Raw genomic sequence first — 21114 nt, forward strand, 5'->3', positions numbered from 1 at the left:
ATTTTGGCACTTTCAGGCTTCCATACTTCCGGACCACGTGATTCCAAACAACTCAACACATGTCAAGGAAAAATATGTCTTTATTCGTGATCGTTTTGATGAGACATACTCATTTAACATTCTTTGAACACACAGTCAAAACATGCATCAATAGTGTGTCTGACAATGGCAAACAAAATGGCAGAATAAAGCAAGTTAAAGTGCTCTTACTACTCTTTGATATTTTACATGTTTCTTGTGGATAAATCTTAAATATACAGTGTGAACAAAAATAAATATGAGTGTTTCAGCAATCTTTTGCCCAAACTACTTTCTTGACTGTTCGGCATTCTTTTTTTTTATATATCACAAGTCCTCACAGCAACCACAAATGTATTTATTACACAAATAACAATTATCACCACAGTGAGCTGTCAGTGGCATAATCTACAAAAAACGTTTTCTGCATGAATGGATGAGTCTCAGTGTGAGTAAGAATGTTGTTCTCACTAAAGCGCTTCCTGCAGAAATCATTTGTGATTGGCCTTGTTTCCTACGTGTTAATGGTTTGGATGCCTTTTGTTGTTAAGTCCGTTCGTGGCTGCTGCAAACTTCTGCTGCTGATGGTCACCTGCTGACACTCGCTGCTATTAAGGGGAGCAAAGCTGCTGTGAGAGGACTGTAGAGACGGGAAGCTGAACCGCACTCCATGGCATTTTCCTAAGAAATACATGAATCAAACCACATCAACTCCATTAGGTATGCTTTGACGGCCCTTTGAGACCCAATACGAAATATATTATCTATTTTAACTTTTGTGTGGTTTACTCATACCTCAGGGTGGAAAGGATGACATGATTCCGGCTTCTTTCTGTCCTTCTGAAACTTCAGTCGGTCACACTTCAGGGATTCGTTATGTTCAACGTTGTCAAGGTTACCATGTTTAAGTTCAGTGTTTCAGAAATGCGCTTCATATGCTTCATGAGACACGACAAGTTGAAGTGATAAGGATATACATGATCTCAATTGGATCCATGGTTACTGGTGGAGCGTTGTTGCAGTTGCACTTGTTGTCCACAACAACCATGAAAAGATTGCTGCTGGGAATCTGCTGTATGACAAAGGATCTACAGCCCCCAGACATGATCATAATACACAGTAATATTGCAGAGCAGTCGAGTGGTGCAACATTTGAGTCATTATTTTTACTGTGAAGAAATGAATTTCGTACCTGACACAGCCATCGCATTCAATGTTTCCAGTGGTCTCTTTGATAGTGCGCTCTGAGACGAAGGCGGGGTATTCTGTGTCACAAGGCACCATCGTCGTCTTTCCCGGAGATCTCTGAGCTGTCACATAGCACAAATCACTCAAACGATCAATCACAGTATCCATGATCTGAATCGCTTATATCTATTTTAAATAACTGTGATTTAAGATGGATTTCAATACTGTCTTGGCACTGCAACAGGTTTATGTTAAGCAGTAGAGATTTGAACACAACTGGTGGAGCAACACATGTAGACAGATAACATTCACAGGCATACATTTTTTATATTGATAATTGTTACTGTCTCCAGGTACTGTCTAATTATATTATTCTGCCCCCAGTAGGGATAAGCAATAAGCAATATGTCTATAAAAATAGCAAAATGGAACCAAAATTAGGTTACCCCCAGTAATTGCGCTCTAAGCTTGTGAGGATCAATAAGCTGTTGTTACCTTTAACCGACAGATCGACATTCCACCAGCTGTACAGGTTGAATTCCAGGAGAAAACTGAAAGGAGATACACAAAGTTACTATTTGAATCTAATTTCAAAAACATTCAAAATATAGTTATGAACAGGCCACAACGTTCTACATTGTATATTGAAGTCTTACATCACAAGTTCGGTAAGGAGCCACTTGACAACAGTGAAAGGCTGCAAGACAGGAACATAATGATCAAGTAGTTGCAATGAATGCATGAGGAGTGTTTCACCTTCCGTACTGTGCTTACATCTGACAAAGTGCGTGCGCTGTCGCTGCTCCCAGCGTACTCTCTGCAGATAGCCTGGTAGTCGTAAAGTGTGATCCTGCGGCAACAAACGTCAGGAGGTTACAATGGAACCGCAACATACATTTGACTTCAAACGCACAGTACGTAATCATGTTAGATTAGGCGTGAGACCTTTTGAACGAGCCCATTTGGAGGAGTTTGTTCATCACGGCACCTTCCACCTCGCCAAAGAAGAGCCCTGTCTGGGAGATCAGTTTCATTAAATAGTCCCGAAAAAGCGGAATTTAACAAGTTTAACAAGTTGAACAGAAAGAGAATTATAATACCAAATATGACTCAAAAGTCAAACAAAACCTCAACCCATCACCCTTATTTCTTTTTGTGTCTTAACACTTATTCCTTTCAATACTCCCAAAACGCCACTAGGTGACACTGTGCAAACACCTTCCAGGTCCCTTTCCATTATGAGGAACTTCAAAATTGTTTTACTGGCTACTGCATAAGGTAAGCAATTTCTTCTATTTTTGATCCAACGCTTATTGATGTCATCAGGTTGCATGCATAATGTTTGATTGCTGCGTTGTGTCAGCAACACGCAATGAGGGATGCCACACCAGAGCCAGCACCTAATTAAGTGTTTCCAGTGTGAGCAAACATGCACATGCACAATCAGTACCTGTGATTGCTCCTCCGTGACAAGAATAAAGCCGTTGTTGTCAATGAGGTAACAGTTGATGTCCTGCAAAAGAGACTCTTTCAGCAAATGAAAACGGCTTGAATATCAGAATGGTGTTATTCTTCTTACCTCGCTATCACAGCTAATGCTGCATTTCCCATCCAGAGCTGTACACTGAGCACAGAAGAGAGATTTACAGGTACTTGCATATGTAATACCAATTGCCATGTTTATCTGTGACTTAAATAACAGATGCTGTAGTTCGTTCTCATACCTGTCTACAGGCGGTCCAAAACTTCCTCTGAAAGAACTCAAGCTTCATCTGAAGCCCCACAGCTGAATGCAAAAAAATATATATAAGAAAATAATTTTGTGCCACACTCATCCAATAATAATAATTCATGACATGGGAGGTAAACGTTACCTGCAACAATTGGTGATTTTCGGTCATCAAGGAGCTGAATTGCTGTGCTTGCCAAAACAACACTTTTATTCTCCAAAGCTAGAAAGGAGGTGAAGGAAAGACAAAAAAAATCCACGTTACTGTGATAATAACGATTCACTGAACAGATGTTTATTCTCCACTAGATGACGCCATTTACTCTGCTACATTACACAATTTAACAGCACACGTAATGTAATGAGGTCATTACTAGCCAAATGAGTTTGGCCATTCTGAAACAACACTGTAATTGAACAAAGCAGTCAAAGTGCACACCACCTCTCATCCAAAAATCAGCTGGGAAAGGCTTCATTTCCCTCACATGTATATTGGTAGAAAATGCTACAAAGAACAACATATTGAGCACGTTTTGGTTTTCATGCAGCCCACCTGTGCTGAAGGGGATGGAGTAAACAAATGTCCCTGGGACCTGCTCCGCCGCTCTCTTGTACCACAGAGGAAAGTGATCGGCATTGAACACGCCCTCCTTGTCCTCGGCTGTCAGGAAATCTCTGAGGATGACACAGAGACGGATGATATTCATCAGGATCAATCAGCGCATTGCCTCATGCTGCAAACAAGTGTAGAAGTGAACAGTGACACTCACTGATTGGAGAGCTGATCTGCAGCTACAAACAGGTTGGTTCTTGACAGGCCGGTGCGCGTGCCCAGGAAGGCGATCTCCACTCCTTTGTCTGAGTTCCTGGTTGTATTTCGTTTTTTTTTCAAAGAACAGGCACACCGTCACAAAGTCACATTTAATTAATCGTATTAGCTGCTGATTACACAGAGATTACAGAATGTGCAGGGCGTTAAATACAACCACGTGAACTGACGAGATCCAATTAAGGAGCCATATTGTGTCAGTGTAGACTTACATGGTTGGACACATAATGGACCTGATTTGGTCAGATTTTTGGGATCTCTCAATTGTCATATGTCGTAAATACAGCTTGCTGTAAAAAAAAGCTCCAATCTGTCATCTCTATAGCAACATATGTTGCGCTAAAACCTGCATGCCCTCATGTTGCTGTCACAGATGTGCAAGTTCACGTTTCCCCCAAAGCCTCAGGCCAAAATGCCCTTCCTTCCATATGAGCACAGATGCAGAAACCTGGTCACAATCTGGAGTCTTTTCCCCTCCTCCATTGCAGCATGTCTGTATATTTTTGACGAGACAAAAGAATTCTTACTCTGACTTGTTGAGAGCCAGTCCGGTCCAGTAAGCCTCGAGTGGAGCGGTGACAACAGCGTCAAATAACACTTCCTTGATCAGCTCTCGGTCGCCTGCGAAAGCAGTTTGCTATAAATGCACACAGTCTACCTCCAAAATGATCAGTCAGTAAATTTAAATTCCTGTTTCTTACACTTGAGGTTGGGCCTGCGACCCGTCATGAAGAGCTTGATAGCTTGAATCTGAGTCAGGTGACGGTGCTCGTGCTGCTCCTCTGTGTTGCAGTACGTCCTTCGGCCCAAAAAACGTTGACACATTGTTACATCACGGCCCTCGACGTAGCTCGCGAACAAAAAAGGCCTAACCTACATAACGCATGGATGCCCACTTGACTTTCCCCAAACCATGCATTACATTACCATTCATCTGCCAAGGCGACATCTGGCTGTTCCAGATCACGGAGCCCTGAAAAACAAAAGACAGTCACGCTTCAGCTGTCTTAGTCCTGCTTAACATAAACAATACAATGAATAAAACCTGATGAAATGATATGCTCATTGTTTTGGTTAAGACTTGCAGGAGTGCGACCTAACGATTTGCTTATTTCGTCAAGGAAGACATTTCTTCTCCTTCTCACCTTTTTCAACGGACACGTTTCCTCTGAAGAAAAACTTGCCGTGTCCTCTCGAGAGTGCTACCCCAACACTGGGGAGAGCACACACAAATTGACCCAAGTGCGTTAAGAGTCTCAAATGAAGTCCTCCCACTACCTGAATGGAGTCCCTTTGATATCCGTGTAGTAATAGTCATTGTGCATCTTCAACACACGCCTCTGCAACGACACATTCGGGTTGAGATTCAATTAGGGAGAGCTTTCGTCGGAGTCATAATTCATCTGCTTGCTCACCCCTCTGTCTACCGTCTTCTTCACCTCCATAGAGAAGGTCCCCGTCCGCCTGTTCACCATGGCGTTGCGCAGCTTAAAGATAAAGCACACCAGGTGGAACAGTGAGAAACCTTTTGCATTGCTTTCGCCTGTAAATCAAAGTTGCTCCGTACAATGTCGTCTTTGTCCTCCCACTCCACCTCTGAGAGATCCACGCTGCTGTAGTTGGGCTTTCTCCTCTTCTGACCCTCCTGATACTGCACAGAGGAAAGCCATGAATAAAATGAGTTATCCACTTTTTGGACGACGATCTTATCACTAGCGTTATTGTCTTTTTGTGATTTAGTGAAGATTGATTCCAATGCATGAAACCCAAATATGGCCCTTGTGCTAGATCATTATTGAACACATCGCCTGTGAAATTAACACTGTCAGGTAAATGGAAAATAATTAATACCCCTGACAGGGAATTCACGGCTAAATAACTCGACATGAATGCATTAAATGGCGCATGTGAAATCCCGTTGCTTGACATCATCAGTCGGTACACAAGAAACAACGACCAATCAACGACAACAATCACGGCACAGTTTGGAGCCACAGAGAGCCACACGGAGAAGAGCAGAGATGAACCAACACGCACGTACAATACACGACACAAGCACAGTTGCACAGGGAGGAAGAGCACTAACACTGGCACACACGGATCCACTAGCAAAGCCGTAGCTGGCCCTCGGGCGAGCGAGCGGCTGTGGTCTCTGCCAGTGAGTGTTAAGTTACCTCTGGAAACCTCAGGCCAGCCAGCCCTATGAGTGGCCTTTATCCCTGCATGCATACATCAAAGGAAAAGGTGGGGATTACAGATCATACATGCTCACTTTTGCCTCCTGACCACATTTCACATTTGTCTCGGTGCGCCCTCGCTACCGAAAACCAAAGAGGGTCAAGTCAGGCAAACTTTGGCTTGGGCAAATAATCTTACCAAAGGCCTCAGGTCGGGATGCGTGAGGATGTAGCCGTTGTTTGTGATGGCAAAGGCATAGCCGTGGATGCCTAACTGGAGAGCAGACGACATATAGGGTTAATAATCTGACCGGTCGTTTCTTTGACTGGATTTCAAGTTGAGGTTTGTACCATATGTTTGGGAATGAGCTTCATCAGCTCCTGCAGAGGGATGTCTGTTCCGACGACCCCCAACAAAATACCCTGATTCTTCTGCATCAGGGCATTCGCACGCACACACATGTTAAGACAACAGCAAGGAGAGACAGTCGCATAAATTACTCACCGTCTCATTTTTAGTACTGAAGACAGGCATGGCAACTGTGGTGGTCAGACTTGGGCCCGCTTTGTCATTTAACTGGAAAAAAAAGAACAAAAGGAACCTGAAGATTTTGTGTGAGGAATTCCCTACATTTTCCCTTAATCTATCAGTAAAACTAAACAACCAATCAATTAAAAAAAAAACACACACAGGAGGTCAAGTTTAGACTGTGGCAGAGGGTTGTACCGAGTGCCATTGTAGAAGTGTGTGAGTTTTTTTTTTCACCCTGTAAAGTACACCACTTAAAATTTTATAGAGGTTCTCCAGAGTGCCATCGTAGCTGCAGCGCTCACAAATAAGCAGACAATACTGGCGATGAAAGGATCGCATAAAATCTCACTGCACCGAGGCAAAGAAAATAGATTTCACTTTATTCCCGCCACAAGCTGTTTAACTGCAGACTTCGGGAGACGTTACGAGACGAATCGCCGCACGGTCCTGTTTTCAGACAAGAGGAACAGCTAGCTACTATAGAACAAAGGCTGGCAATAAATAAACCAACAAACAAACAAACAAATAAAAAAAGAATAAATAGATAGATTGATAAATAAATAAAATGAAATAAAATAAATAAATAACATTCACCGAGTCAGCCTGTGCCTGAGCTGCGAGCGTGTGTGCGGTTAATGCTTATTTGTGCGTGTGCATTAGCATGAAGCCAACGAGCTGTAAAGTGTGCCATGTACCAGCTTATGTGACAAAATGAAGAATGGTGGGCCCGAAGATTCATCACTACAGTCACTGGAAGTGGAAACTGGGATGCCTTGGTCAACACACACACACACGGGTGCACACACACGTACGCACACAGGCACACGTGCGAGTCTCCTCCGATGTCAGTTTTTATCATGGGCTTTAGCAGATAAAATGCAACGGCGCAAAGAATGATGAATGGTCTGTCCAAGGCAGAGATAAAGGAGCATACGCATTCCACTTTCCCAGCCCCTTACCTGTGTGTTTGTGTGTATGTTCTCACATACAGTATGTGTAAGTACAGTAAACACTTCTCTGGCTGCTCTGACAGCCAATCAAAAACTTTCAATGAAATATAAAAGAATGGCTGTTTAAAAAGTCTGGGGAAACAAAAAGCGAGCCTCCAAAGTCATTTTGTACAATTTCTCTTGATCACGGCTAGTTTGGGTTTAATTCGATGTGCTTTTCTTTGTAGAAGTAAACTGCTAAATAAATGATGTGCGAACACTTCCTTTGTCTCGACGTGATGATAAGAAGACTTGTATATACTACTTACCTTGTGTGCCTGGGAAAGCTGTTGGGAGAGAAAAGACACAGATAGTGTGTTAAATGAATTGAAGTTTGCTCATTTTACACTGACTGAAAGCATTTGTGCACCGGGGCCGAAATCCGCACGACTTAATGAAGCACGTAATGAGGAATCACTCCGGCGATATCACAAGTAACAAATGAAAACCACAAGCGCAATTACAGCTAGCTAGCAGTATCGAATCAAGTATGATTTAATTTCACTTAATTAAAATGGCTGCAAATTGTTAAGCTGCACTCTCTGAGTAGATTCTAGAATTTAAGAGGCGCACTTACGGCGCTGTCCACGTAAGCCTCGGTCCACACGGTGTCGTGCTCGTGGTCAATAACTTTGGGACGACTCATGACGTGCAGATACCGCATCACGTTCTCTTGAACGTCCGCTAATGTGGAAATCTGACTGAAATATCCTGAAATAAAAACACACACAAGTCGGATTAATGCGCAGTGGGGTTGTCCCCCTCCCCTTTCCATTTTTTTTTTTTGACAATGACTTTGGTGACCAGAGGTGTCGACACATGGGAGCGGTGAGCAGTCAGGAGGGACACACAGACAGGAAGAGGGATTAGAGCACATTGACCTCTGACCCCCCCAAGTGCCACTTCATTGCCTCTTGGCAGAACAAGCCAGAGGAGACACCCAAACGTATGCGCGCACACACATTTAGGGTGAAATGCAGCAGTTATCCACACATTCGATACTGAATTCATCTTTCCAACTTCTCGCTGGCAAGTGTTTATCAAGAAGTCGAACCTTTGTTGGCGCACGCCATCCATTTCAGGTTATCGGCAAAGGCAGACTCCCGTCCAATCAGGTAGGGGAATATACGTACCTGGGCATAAGAAAGGCTGTGGTCAAGAACAAAAAAATCTCTCTCTCTCTCTCTTTTTTTTTTTTAATAACTCCTAATCTTCTTTCATTTCACCCGTTATGCAGTTCAAGCCCTTTTTTGCCCTCAGGCATAGCGCGCGAGGGCACGTTGCACTGTCCTTTCAAAGCACGCTGTGTGACATTGCCAATGCATGCATGGCTCATTGCTCCCAGATGCTTTGCTAAGCATAAAGCTTATAGAAAACCGAACGGTCGCCGAATAAAAGCCCCGAGGGTGTGTGAAGGGGGATATGGGGGTGTGGGATACCCTGCCTCACACTGCCCTGCATTCTGCCAAACACTGCCAACACATGGACGCTTGACAGGAATGAAGAAAGGCCCCCCGAGCTGATATTTTTATTGCTCTGTGAATCGCAGAGCAAACAATTTTATTTCATTAAGACCGAATGTGAAATCCTGGTAGACGTGTTAATGGGGGGGGGGGACCAGAGTCATGGCGAACGAGCTGCACTGCCCTTGAACGTAGTTAATTTCCCATACTTTATTCCTCGTGGGAATAATGGCGCTCTGAAATGCACCAGCACGTTGAAAAAACATCATATTGATTTGGATTTCACTTGGGAGCTATAAATGAAATTGATGTAAAAAAAAATTAAAAGAAACAATTCCCCAGATGTCAAAAGTTGAGGTGTGCTTGGCAAGTAGTATTAAAATGTACACTTTTTTTTTTTATCAAGCTAGAAAATGATATGAAAACAAACTATTCCACATCAAATTCCATGTGGGGCAGATGTGCGACGGGTTTCACCTTTCTCTGGGGCCAATTGTACTTCTCAAACACATCATCGTACATTTCAGTTGCCCCGTCTGTCACGAGCATGATGGCCTGGTTGCACACACTCCCATGGCCAGTCTGATTGAACTGCAGTCAAAGCAGGAACACATCACAACAGTGTTAAGAAGACAACACAATACAACTTTATTTATACAGCGCGTGTAGAGCTGCAACAAAGACAAACAAAATAAAAAATTGAAACACAAATTAATATACAGTAGCAGAACAGTAAAAAAAATAAAAGCTTATTAAAAATATGTCGAGAGATGTTGTTAGTTAAGACATTAAACAAACAGAGGCAACCAACAGCACACTGTATATGATAAAATGGCAGCTATGGAGCCATCAGTCAATAAAATACAGTTGCCAGCGTGCTAGTTAATCGACCCAAGGAGTGCCGCGATTCTTGATCCCAAATTCTGTGAAAGATGCACTGCAGTAATTACCGGTAAGTAGATTATTGACCCGTAACTGCGGAGAGACAGCGCAAGCTGAGCGGCCCAGAAATTACACTGCTAAAAATTATTACATTATTCCAAATGCAATCATTGCGTTGTACTAAAAAAGAATAAACAACATTAGTGCTTGACCTTCTTGTCAGGAAAAAAAGTCAGACCGTTTTACATATTAGATGAAACTCATATTAGGCATTCATTTTGAATTATTTGGCACTGTTGTTTAATAATAAGAATTAATCACCTAATTATGAATCAATAGGATCATAGGATAGTCAATTCTAAAAAACGTTTGATAGCTGCTGCCTCATGTTATAAAAAAAAAAAGTCACCATACATAAATTGACCTACTTTTTTTTTGCGATGTTTATTTTCCACTCTCTCTCAGTGAAGCATCAACATTGAGTAGTGCAGCAGTTGTACGCTGCCCACCTGATTATCATATTCATTGCACAACTCTAATTAATCTGACAATTGTGGCGGTACCTCACAGGCACTCACTCGCCTGAGAGCGGCGAGATAAAAAGCATGTGGCGTGGCTCTTGCCCTTATCTGCTTAGTCTTCCAATCAGGCTCGATATGAATCGTTGCCATTAATTAGAACCATTAATCACATTTCACAAGAGATGTGTGTGTGCTTTGGGATAGCACGGGCGTATTTCGACAAATCTTGTCCGAAGCACTCATACGCAATAACAATTTGATGCTTTTTATGCTCATCTGACAGAATAAACAATTTAGGCTTTCTTTCAAGCAGATCTCTGACTAGAAAAATAACATTTTTTTTCCCCAGTAAAATAATTGGCATGGTAGACAAGCTGTACCAACACTCAGTAGACAATGATCCAAATATAAAGTTATCTGATACTAACTGTAAAATATGTATTTCATTTTGTTTTAAAATTGCATTTGAACTCACTTCACTGAGAATTGTGAACGCTTCGGTCAACGCCTGCCCCAGAAGTCCAATCCCTTTGGCAAACAGCTTGTCCAGATGCTCCCGAAAATGCTGTCAGAAAAAGAAAATCAAGCAAATGATTTAAAACATCTCCCAACTATTTCTTATATAACCGTGACTTTGGCCAGAACTCACATCTTTATTGGTTCTGTCTGCCCGCACCAGAGTGCTATTCAAACAAGGCTCCACATAATGAATGTTCTGGTTATACTGCAAACACACAAGATCAATCCTGATCGATGTAAACACAAAAAAAGAACATGCACTGTATTGTACCTTGCCTCGCTTACCGCAATAATGTTAAAGAAATCATCATCTCCGAGCGTGTCGAGAATCGAGGAGACCGTTTGTCTGGCGATGGTCAATCTCAGACCTTTCATGCTGCCGCTGACGTCTACTAAGATGACGACATCTTTGGGTGAAGTTGCAGCCTGGATGTACCTGTCGTGTGATCAATGCAGCAGTGATAAAAAAAAAAAAAACAGACAGTTGTGGTTAAAACAATGCGAAAACGTACCACTTCCGATTCCTGCAGTCAAAGCCTATCACCCCGTTTTCATCCGTATGCCACTTCACCCCTACAGAAAAAAAAAAGAAAAAATCCAATTTTGATTACACAATGGCTATAAAACCATGTACTGAAAAGCGCCGGCATGCACGTAACCCCGCCAGCTCATTACTAAACATTGAAATACAAATCGGTTCTTCTGGTAAACATTCCGAGCCATTGTCTGTGTTACGTCGTTATTTTGCCTCCGTTGTTTTGTTCCAATACTGCTGCGAAGCAACTACACGTTTCACATCATTGACGTCTGATAACTTTGGATCTGGCAGCCCGGCGCCTCTTGGTGCGCCCGCAGACCCCGAATGGCAAATGATAATTAATTACACTCAGTATGCGCGCAGCCTCTCTGATGGTCTGTAAAATTACAACATTAGCCAAATTACCCTTTTAGCCATTTGATGTCATTTATTCTGATGCTTCTCTTGCACCGAAGGCTGATGGCTCCCTTGAGACCCTCCCACACCAAACAAAAACACACACACGCTCACTCACCAGGGTACTGCCTGAAGAAACCCTTTGCGCTACCAAAGTACTGCCAAATAAGAGTGGGATCTCTTTCAAAATTGTCCACAAACACTTTGTTCAGAGCTTCGGACCAGTAGACCCCGTTGACTATGTCCGGATCTGCCGAGATAAAAGTGAGAAAAAAAGTCGTGTACATCAAAATGGTAATGAAACTAATCATCCTGCTCACGGAACCAAGTGTGCGTTTGACCCTTATTGACCCCCCCCTGGAGGGCACACAATGCCTTTGACTAAATCATGGCCTCCCCTCCTCCTGTGGACAAGCTGGCAGCAGCCTCCTTTTGTGCGCTAAGACTTATGAGGAGTCCATTACAGGCAAACAAAAGCGGCTCAGGAGTTACGCTTCTCTTTATACCCTTGACTTGCTATTGATCCCCCCGTCTTCAGCCTCGACCGTTTTTCACGTGAAACCACTTATTCCTGATTTCATCGGCTCCAGGTAAAACTTGCTCACCTTTGTTGTACATGTTGGTGGGCACCTGCACGACGCTGAGGCTGAGGTTGACGGACAGATTGTTGAAGTGGTCGTTTGGCTCCAGGAGAAACTCTGCTCCCAACTCTACGTTGTTGCCCTCGTTGTCCACTTCGTTGATCAGCACAGCGTTGAAGTACTCGTACTGAAGACAAGTTTGGAGTAGAAGTGGAAAAATTAATTGATTAATCGACAACAAACCAATAATCAAATTAATCGCCTTGTATTTTAATAATCGAGTAATTGTTTAGAGACATATTTTAATTAATGATTGTCAAATTCTTCTTATTTCAGGCTCTCCAAAGTAATAATTCTGCAATTTCTCTAATCCTTCATGAAAGCGCACTGATTTATCTTTTGTGTTTAATCGAAATAAGACATTTGCAAACACCAACTTTTACTTTGAAAAGTAATGACCATCAATCAGTTGTGTATAAAACAGTTTTTTTTTTTTAGTCACTAAATAATAAGAAATACACATAAATAAATAATTGGTTAATAAACGGTAATTGGGGAATGTATTTTTTTTAATACACTTTAATGCCAATAAAACTGAATCCAATTATCCGATTAATCGATAGAATAATCGATAATCCGTGCATATACTGTATATGTATGCATATGGGAGGAAGGGAAATCCTTTTCTAGTGGCAAAATAAAAAAAAAAATCAAATTCTGGTCCTAACACAACGTTGTCATGGAAAATATGACAACCAGCGAAAGGTCTTGCTTCCCTAAAGGGAAACAGTTAGTCAGCCTTGTCCTCCAGTTGCTGCTACTTCAGAAGAAAGACGACCTCTTCCTGCCTGAGTGGCCTCTTTGTGGCCTCCTGCGCCGAGCCAGGAAGATTGTGGATGGAGGGAAGGGAGGAAAAGATGGGTGGTGGAGTCGAAGGCTTCGCACTCAAGGGGAGGCGATGTGGGCATGGCCATCAAGCAGCTCGTGACAGCTCATATCACGCCTGAGCGACTCTCTGACGAGCTCCGGCGGGCGGGCGGGGGAGGTAGGGAGGGGCGGAGGGAGGGAGGGAGGGAGGGAGGTAGGGGGGGGGAGCTTTCCACAGACGAATAGTGCATCCTCAGCAGAGCTGGCGGTATAGAGGCCCGTTAAGCGTGAGGGTTATTACTGTATAGTGGGCCATGGGACACTGCCGCTATGCTACGCTGACTTTTACACCACTGCAGTCAGCTGTAGGCCTCACTGCAGAGAGCTGCTCTCCATCCAGCAGCGTGTGTTAGGCCGTGCTGCAGAGTCCACCTACACACCAGGCGGATGTCTTCTCTCCGCAGAGGCATTCGTTTAATAGATCTTTATCATTGAAACACAGTGTAGTGTACTAGTTCCATATTATGTTGTGTATTATTGCATGATAAATATATTCCAATACCACAAAAAAAGGCTTGAATCGTGTCCACTAAAATCTCTATTTTGTTAATTAATTAATACATTATTATTATAATAATTATTTAACAAGGTCGGAAACAGATAAGAATAAAAAAAAGTACGGTTTGTCAGCCTAATGAGCATAATTGGCTTGTATTTTAGACGTACTGTCACAGTATCATTAATAATACCAATGTGCTTGATAAAACTGATCATTTTTCTTTATGCCGTGAGTCTCTGTCATCCTAGCCATGGCATTGAAAAATATTGTGTATATTTTTTTTGTTGTTGTGTGAAAAGATTGAAAAATTGCAATTATACTATTTGGCCTATGAAACACATACAAAATAATTTCTGCAAGTGTTTACATTTTCAATTGATCACATTTTTTTTAAATGAAGTACTAGGCAAAAATGATGTTAATAAACCTGCTGATGCAACACTGAAAATACCCGATAAGAGACCTCAGCCCTGACGTGTGCTCCCTTGAACTTGTGAATCCTCTCGGGGTCAATGCGAAAACCTCACTCGTCCTGACTTGCAGCAGCTGAGATAAGAAGGCCCCTTTATCGCACCGCGGGTCAGTGAAATGGGCCGTGAAAAATGTGCGGTGTCAGAGAAGGCGAGGGCATCGAAATGATGCCACGAGGAGCAATGTCATGACATCACATCATTAACGCACACTGATATTGAATTATTATTTTTTTATGTCCTATAAAAAGAAAGTCCACTATCATTCACATTGGTAAGTTGTGTCGCTTACAATATTTTCAATTCCCACAACCACTCAAAAGGATCTCAAACCATAGATTAATTTTTTTTAAATAATTGTAAACATTATAGGAAAATTCCACTCCGTACTGACAGACAAATCCGATACTTTGAAGTGTAATTTTCAGAGCAGCGCCACAATCACATTCATTGAAATATTGTGAATTAATTGATTCATTATCACCTAATTGCAGTGTCAACTAACGTTGAGAATTAATATCTTTAGAGTTGTTTGCATATGTCTTCGATTTTTTTTTACATCTCATTGAATTGTGTCGATGTACCAAATGTAATACAGCTTTAATACGGTTAGGAGTATAATTAATTGTCAACTTGAAACTTTGCGATATTGAATTCAATGAGGGAGCTGCTTGTCTTGTTCTGGCTTGTGAGAAAAGCTCAGAAGCAGGAAGGAAACAAGGCAAGCGAAACTTATTCAAATGTTGTTAACGGTTCTATTAACTTTAAAGTACTGCCGTTGTTTCAGTGTTTTGTTGCTTGACTGGCTTTCCAATCTGGACGCATGTACGTGAAACAACGCTTTCCCAAAAAGACTTTCATTTATCTTTGTTCTTTGGACAGAGGGAAAGAGATGGGGAGGGGGTAGAGAGAGAGAGAGGGGGAGAGAGCGAGAGAGAGAGAGAGAGAGAGAGAGAGAGAGAGAGAGAGAGAGAGAGAGAGAGAGAGAGAGAGAGAGAGAGAAAGGGAGAGAGGCAGGGGGTCTAATAAATGACAAAAATACTGCATTCCCTCTGCAGAGACTAAGGAAACTCAATGCAGCTTGAAGTTCCGCAATGGGAGCCACTATAATGTCCCAGACACAATCAACAATCCTTTGGATAGAAAACTACATATATAAATCCTTTGGATAGAAAAAAAAATTGCAAAGTGTCTGATTCCACCCACTAACTGGCAACCTGAATCCTGATCTGCTTTAGATCTTCTATAAGCATGACATTTTCGCTTGGTGATGCGTTGTGACATCATGAAGCAGAAGCCTTCTTGTCACCTTCTCTAATCCACCGTCATCGCCACGAGATTAACCTCAATGCTAATGATTGGCTTCCATTTTGTGTGGAAATAAAAGACTCACCTGCAGGTCTGGATTTTCTTTGTGTTGATGATGTGCCTCTTCTGCAGCCTCCACCAGCCTCTGCATAGAAACGTACAACTTGTGTGAAGACTAGAAATTAAAATTCCAAATTACTATTGACTGTAATGCTGTTTAATATCATTGTTGAATCCATTATAGCAACATCTACACCTAGTGAATAGAAGCAAAAGACACGGCAGCGATCTGATTGGACGAGGCTGCTGTCTTGCAGAAATACAATGACATCATTGCCGCATCACTGCTTTAGAACTCCAATAGTTAGTTGTTTGTGCAGAATTTAACATTGATTATTCTTGCGACCGAGTTAAAATGGCTGACAGTACTTGGCCGCAACCATCAGCGGCCATTTTGTCAATGGGTAATTTGTAGTGGAGTCAAAATTGATGAAGCGATGATGTCATTACATTTTTCCAGCTATAGCAGTCCCCCAACGTTATTTTCGTGCAACTCACCGGTTTTAAGTAAAGACATATTTTGGCGGACCGGCACTGAAACAAAACAAAAGAAATGACCTCATCGGCCATAAATATTACAAAGCATTTATAGTATTAAATTGGTTTCTTCTGGGGAGCCCGAGGGTTTCCCCAGAGTTGGTTCTTGCACTACACTTTGCCACCCTGGTGTCCGGTAATATATGGCTCCCAATTTCCCAAACAGTTTATCCCTTAGTGCAAAAAGTGGCCCATAGCGGTAGAGAAGCTCTGGGCAGTGATTGATGGAGGGAGCCGGGCGTTGGATTTCACGCAGCGCAGCGAGCAGCAGTCACCTCTATAATAACTCCCCCCGACAAATGTGCTTGGCTCTGTGTTTCCGGCAAAATGCAACGAGCAGGTAATTAACATCCATCACGTGCGTCAAAATAACTGCTACATTAACACAATTGAGGCTTTCAATTGGGAAATTACGCGTGGGCCGACCAAATTATAAAATATCCGTTTTTACAATTCTAATTACCTCTAGTTTACAAACTCCGGCAAGCATTTCTTCCTCATTAGCAAAATGTTGCATTTGGCTTTTTAGAATGTTGCCTCGTGTTCACCAAATGAAGCCACCTGCTCAGAGTGTCATTTACAGGAGAAATTGTGGCAGAGCGAGGCGGAGATAAACGTTATCATGTCGGGGCAGCCTCTTGGGAAGCGTCTGCGCAGAGGTCGTCGACAGGCTGCTGCGGCGGCTCTCGCCTCTGATAACGCCGTGAACGCAGAACATCAATCTGCTTTTTCAATTTTGAAATCACTCATCATGTAGGGAAATAAGTGATAGCCCCGCATTTGCTCAAGCAACATCCCAAGGGGGTTATTTACACATCTGAAGACAGGAGCGGGCGTTTACAGTATTTTAGAGGCCTTTGTGCTTGTGTAAGGCTGAGAACTGCGTTACAATACAAAGACTTATCTCTCCAATGAAGCAATTTGACCGAGGCAGTTTTACAAGGTGCAAACATTACATTGATTTTATCTCTTTGGGTTTGCTGCATGGCTACTGTAAGACCTTGATCAGTCGTTCAAAGTTTCATCCAGTGCTTTTCCCTGATGTTTTGTTTCCCCAGTCTTTATTGAGCCAAAGCACTCATTTTACATGCGAACAATTTCAAAGTAAATAAAAGATGGGCGCTGACTAAGTCTGTTGTGACACCACTTGTATTTTATTTTCCTCAGCGAGAAAAAGGGCAATCTGTTTGTAGAGGGGTTTAGCCGTTAAAGTATTTGACACATGTAGCGACTCAGCGAGGCATGCCGTTTCCATTTAGAGAAACAAACTTTTTGTCTTTTCTCTAGAATAACTCTACTTACCCTGGTGGCTTCTGCCTTTTTGCGGAACATTTCCTCCATTTTCACCGCCAGGTTTTTCACCAACTTGACACCATCGATTTCTTCTACTCGGACTGATTTTTCTGGTGGCTTGTACTTCTGGAAACAAACAAGCGGCGGCAGAAGCAATTGTTAAAAGCTCTGGGATACACGTTTAGACTACTTCAAATGTTGAGCAATTAGGGTGATCAAAAGCAAATAAAATACATCGTAAGAATATTCAGACATCCTCAGTGTGCTTTTCTGTGTCACATCGGCATGGTGGGAAATTCTTAGCAAGGCCTCCCCGCATGCCGGTTGACAAGATGCAGGAAGCCAATTCTCAGATGAACGGCTGATAAGATCCACATCTCGACACATAAGATGAATAATGGTCTTTATCAGTTTGCAGTCTTCTGTCTGATTGGACGGAGACGGCAAAGTTGGGTGGCCGTAGAGGGGCGGGGCTGCGTCCGAAAGGCTACGCATGGTAAGAGTGTAATTGAAATGAGTCAGGGCAGAGGAGAAAGATAATAACGTGTCAAGCCTGGTTGATTCTGGGTAATGAACTACAGTCCAAATAATGCTGATTCCACCGGAAGCACTGGACCTCCCCTGATACGGGACGATCTCCACGTCTTAGAGGAATATAACATTACATAATCCCTCACCTGACAGGCACATCCACACAGCCTGGGATAATGCTATCAAAAGATAAACACGGCCGCAGCTGCTTGGAGCTCATTCAAACACACTGCGGATTACGCGCACACAAAAACACACACACTGGTACATGAGGCGACAAATTACCTACTGAAAGGAGGAGTGCGGGCTCGCGCTGGAGCAGAACAGTTCATTTCACGCCTGTCCTCCTCGCCTCAGCGCCCAGTGTACCCCCCGCCCCCTCCCCACAACATCAAGATAAGATTAAGCGCCATCCATCAACAATCAGCAGTGATCATGATTATTGATCAAAACAATGGCAAGTGTAGAAAGAGAGCCCCGGCGGCGGGCCATTGTGTTCTCTGAGATTTTAGTGAAAGCGCACATTTGACTATAGAAGTATCTGATGCTCAGCCTTAATGACCAGCGCCTAACGACCCTTTCACTTTCCTCACAGCTTGCTGCTTTGTGCCGCTCTGGCACCAGACACGCCTCCATGAGCGCAGGCAAAGTGCTTACATCCGCAAAAAAGAAGGGAAAAATCTGTAGGGCATATTACGTTCATCAAATATTCCTTGAAATGTAGAATTTGTTATTTGGTAAAATGTCTCCTCACCTCAGGGCAAGGTGGTCCCTGGTTTTGAGCCTGGAGTCGCTTTCGAAACGCTGTCTGGATGCTTTCGCCGTATCTGCGTGGATTTACTCGGGTTGTTCCGCCTTCCTCCCACACTCCGGGACATAAGATTCGAGAATTAATCCTGCCGCTGCCTTTGGTTGAGGGAGAGGAGGCCTCTGAGCTGGAGTTGCTCCCGGGACGTGGCACTGTGATGGCCCACAGTTCCTAAAAGAATGAAGCAGAGCAAGGATACAAGGATGTCTGGATTTTAAAAAAAATAATTAAGCATTCACACCAGCCTCTTCAACATCTTCCACCGCATTGCAAACAGTCAAGTCTGTCAGACTCAAATCCAGACTGACATTCATCACAAGTTACCGAGTGCTCACAAGTGGTCAAACGTTGTCATTACATCTACCGCATGGGCCTTTGTTGAATGGCTGCTCAGTTCCTCCACCTTTCACATAAGCCTATACCGCACACTTGTTCAATCTATCTCCCTGTCACATCCATAACCAAGGCTCTTGACTACAGGGAGTTCATGGGAGGGATGAGGACAGGAGGGATGTGGAATCAGGGCCGTGGTTAATGGGCCATATCAACACCACGGAATACCCCCCCAACACACACACACACACACTCATACACAGCAAGCATCAGAGATGGGAATCGGCATGACAGTGTTCAACTGTGCCAATGCATGATCTACAAACAAAGTATATTGAAATGTCATATAAATACCTTTTGCAGCAGCTGGGATCCAGAATATTTGGCAGAAATGGATTTAATCTCTCCTCCAAAAGCTGAAGCCCACAGTTTTACACTGACAAAGGACAAAATATCATCAAAATAAGATTTAAAAAAACCTCTCTCAAAATATGGAAAAAAGCAGATTTTTTTAATTGACATTTTTATGTTACCCCGCCCCTAAAAACACCCATGAAATATCTTACACCTGCATATACTTCGCTTCAACTTGCTTGACACACGCTAAATATACACAATACTTGCTCAGTTAAATGGGATCATACTGCATAGATGCTGCAGTGCACTTTGATAAACTGCTGCTAGTTGGGGGGGAAAAAAGGGAAAATAACAATTTCAGTCAATATGTATAATAAATGATTGCGAAAGCGCAATACAAATAAAGATGTATTGCATTGTTAATAAACGAATGGGCTATGTTAAGTATACTTGCATATAGACACCACTCATTTGTTTAGTAAAAAAAACAAGCTGATAAAATATATTACAATGGAGACATTATTATTATTATTAAACCATTATAATTTTTTTCAAAGTCTGCAGGAAAATTGACGTTTATTTTTCTTCAACTCTCTCAAGTTTTATGACGCTAGTGATTTCAAATAATTAAACTCCTCATCCGACATGATTTTCTTAGATGAATACTTTAATAAAACCTAATTGGTAGGGAAAATGGTCAAAACGATATTCTTAAATGTTTCAATTGCATCGTAACAATTGCTTTCTGTGTTGACGGGCGAAAAAACTGCATTCATTTTCGTTCTTATTTTAATCTTTTTTTGCGACGTAGTTAATGCATAACGCTTTTCCCAATGGCAAAACAAATCCTTTTGTTTCATGCATGCGTTCTTTAATTTATTTTAGCACTTAAATATTGTTCAACATTAAGAAAAACAGTTAATTAAACAGTTCCCTTAGCAACACCTTTCTTTCACTATTTAATCCACCAACAAATGCGGCCTGGCCGCGCTGTTAAACTACTTTTGAATGCCATGTGACCAGATGCATGCACAGAAAATCCCTCCACAAAATGTTCTGTATCTTATCATTTTTTCCCCTCCCGAAGTCAACATTTCCCTCCAAAGTGGCTTGTCACTCACACCGACAGCGGGATCCCCTGCTGGGAAGCGGCGGCCACCTCCAGTAGGAGCACGCTGAAGCCCGCCAGCATGCACAGCGGCAGGCTGACGACGCAGCATGCGCGCCGAAGAAGCATCATGGTCGGCTCCAAAAGTGATGCCGGAATCTGCTCTTGCACCCCGGTGAGCCGTCTGATTTTTCTTGAGCTGCCGTTATCCTTCTGTGACAGGAGACCTCCTCCTCCCCGCCATTCCCTATCGTGGAGAGGAGGAGGGAGGGAGAGAAAGAGAGAGAAAGAGCGACAGAGAGAGAGAGAGAGGCGGGGGGGGGGCATCAACATTTGGTGGAGAGATTAAACCCTTGAATTTCGTATTCAGATAATCTGAAATGTTATATACCTCGTTTGAGCAAATTCTGTGCAGCTATGAAGCAAAGTGCCTCATATAATGTGCAAGCCACTGGTGCAATAGGGGAAAATGCCTTAAGCCTAAATGAGCTTTAAGATGTGGCTTGATTGTAATGTTATCT

The 21114-nt window shown here is 42.7% G+C and overlaps 1 protein-coding gene across 1 annotated transcript; it reads right to left on the reverse strand.

The window, feature by feature from the left end:
• Nucleotides 1-62: 62 nt before the first annotated feature.
• On the reverse strand, nucleotides 63-20828 carry cacna2d3 (calcium channel, voltage dependent, alpha2/delta subunit 3). Its single transcript, XM_037252921.1, has 39 exons — nucleotides 20607-20828; nucleotides 19483-19564; nucleotides 18742-18966; nucleotides 17466-17582; nucleotides 15652-15711; nucleotides 12387-12549; nucleotides 11900-12031; nucleotides 11360-11420; nucleotides 11133-11283; nucleotides 10978-11052; nucleotides 10804-10893; nucleotides 9403-9516; nucleotides 8517-8595; nucleotides 8040-8173; nucleotides 7732-7749; nucleotides 6447-6518; nucleotides 6293-6373; nucleotides 6141-6215; nucleotides 5332-5415; nucleotides 5180-5251; nucleotides 5043-5104; nucleotides 4910-4977; nucleotides 4692-4737; nucleotides 4466-4563; nucleotides 4292-4385; nucleotides 3706-3801; nucleotides 3489-3610; nucleotides 3081-3158; nucleotides 2931-2992; nucleotides 2786-2830; nucleotides 2657-2719; nucleotides 2152-2222; nucleotides 1981-2056; nucleotides 1863-1903; nucleotides 1702-1757; nucleotides 1211-1328; nucleotides 994-1106; nucleotides 814-896; nucleotides 63-699 (listed from the first exon to the last, which is right to left on the reverse strand). Exons 1-39 carry the CDS (start codon nucleotides 20723-20725, stop codon nucleotides 607-609), a joined length of 3489 nt encoding a protein of 1162 aa, XP_037108816.1. The 5' UTR covers nucleotides 20726-20828; the 3' UTR covers nucleotides 63-606.
• Nucleotides 20829-21114: the final 286 nt, after the last annotated feature.

This window comes from Syngnathus acus, chromosome 5 (genome assembly GCF_901709675.1).
Source record: "Syngnathus acus chromosome 5, fSynAcu1.2, whole genome shotgun sequence".
In the NCBI taxonomy this organism is placed as follows: domain Eukaryota; kingdom Metazoa; phylum Chordata; class Actinopteri; order Syngnathiformes; family Syngnathidae; genus Syngnathus; species Syngnathus acus.

Excerpts from the sequence above, each read along its gene's own strand:
- cacna2d3 (XM_037252921.1), bottom strand. The coding sequence starts at position 20,725 with ATGATGCTTCTTCGGCGCGCATGCTGCGTCGTCAGCCTGCCGCTGTGC. Across the intron at positions 18,967-19,482 it reads GATCCCAGCTGCTGCAAAAG|GAACTGTGGGCCATCACAGT; the intron begins GTATTTATATGA and ends TCATTCTTTTAG. Across the intron at positions 5,416-6,140 it reads ATCCCGACCTGAGGCCTTTG|TATCAGGAGGGTCAGAAGAG; the intron begins GTAAGATTATTT and ends TCCTCTGTGCAG.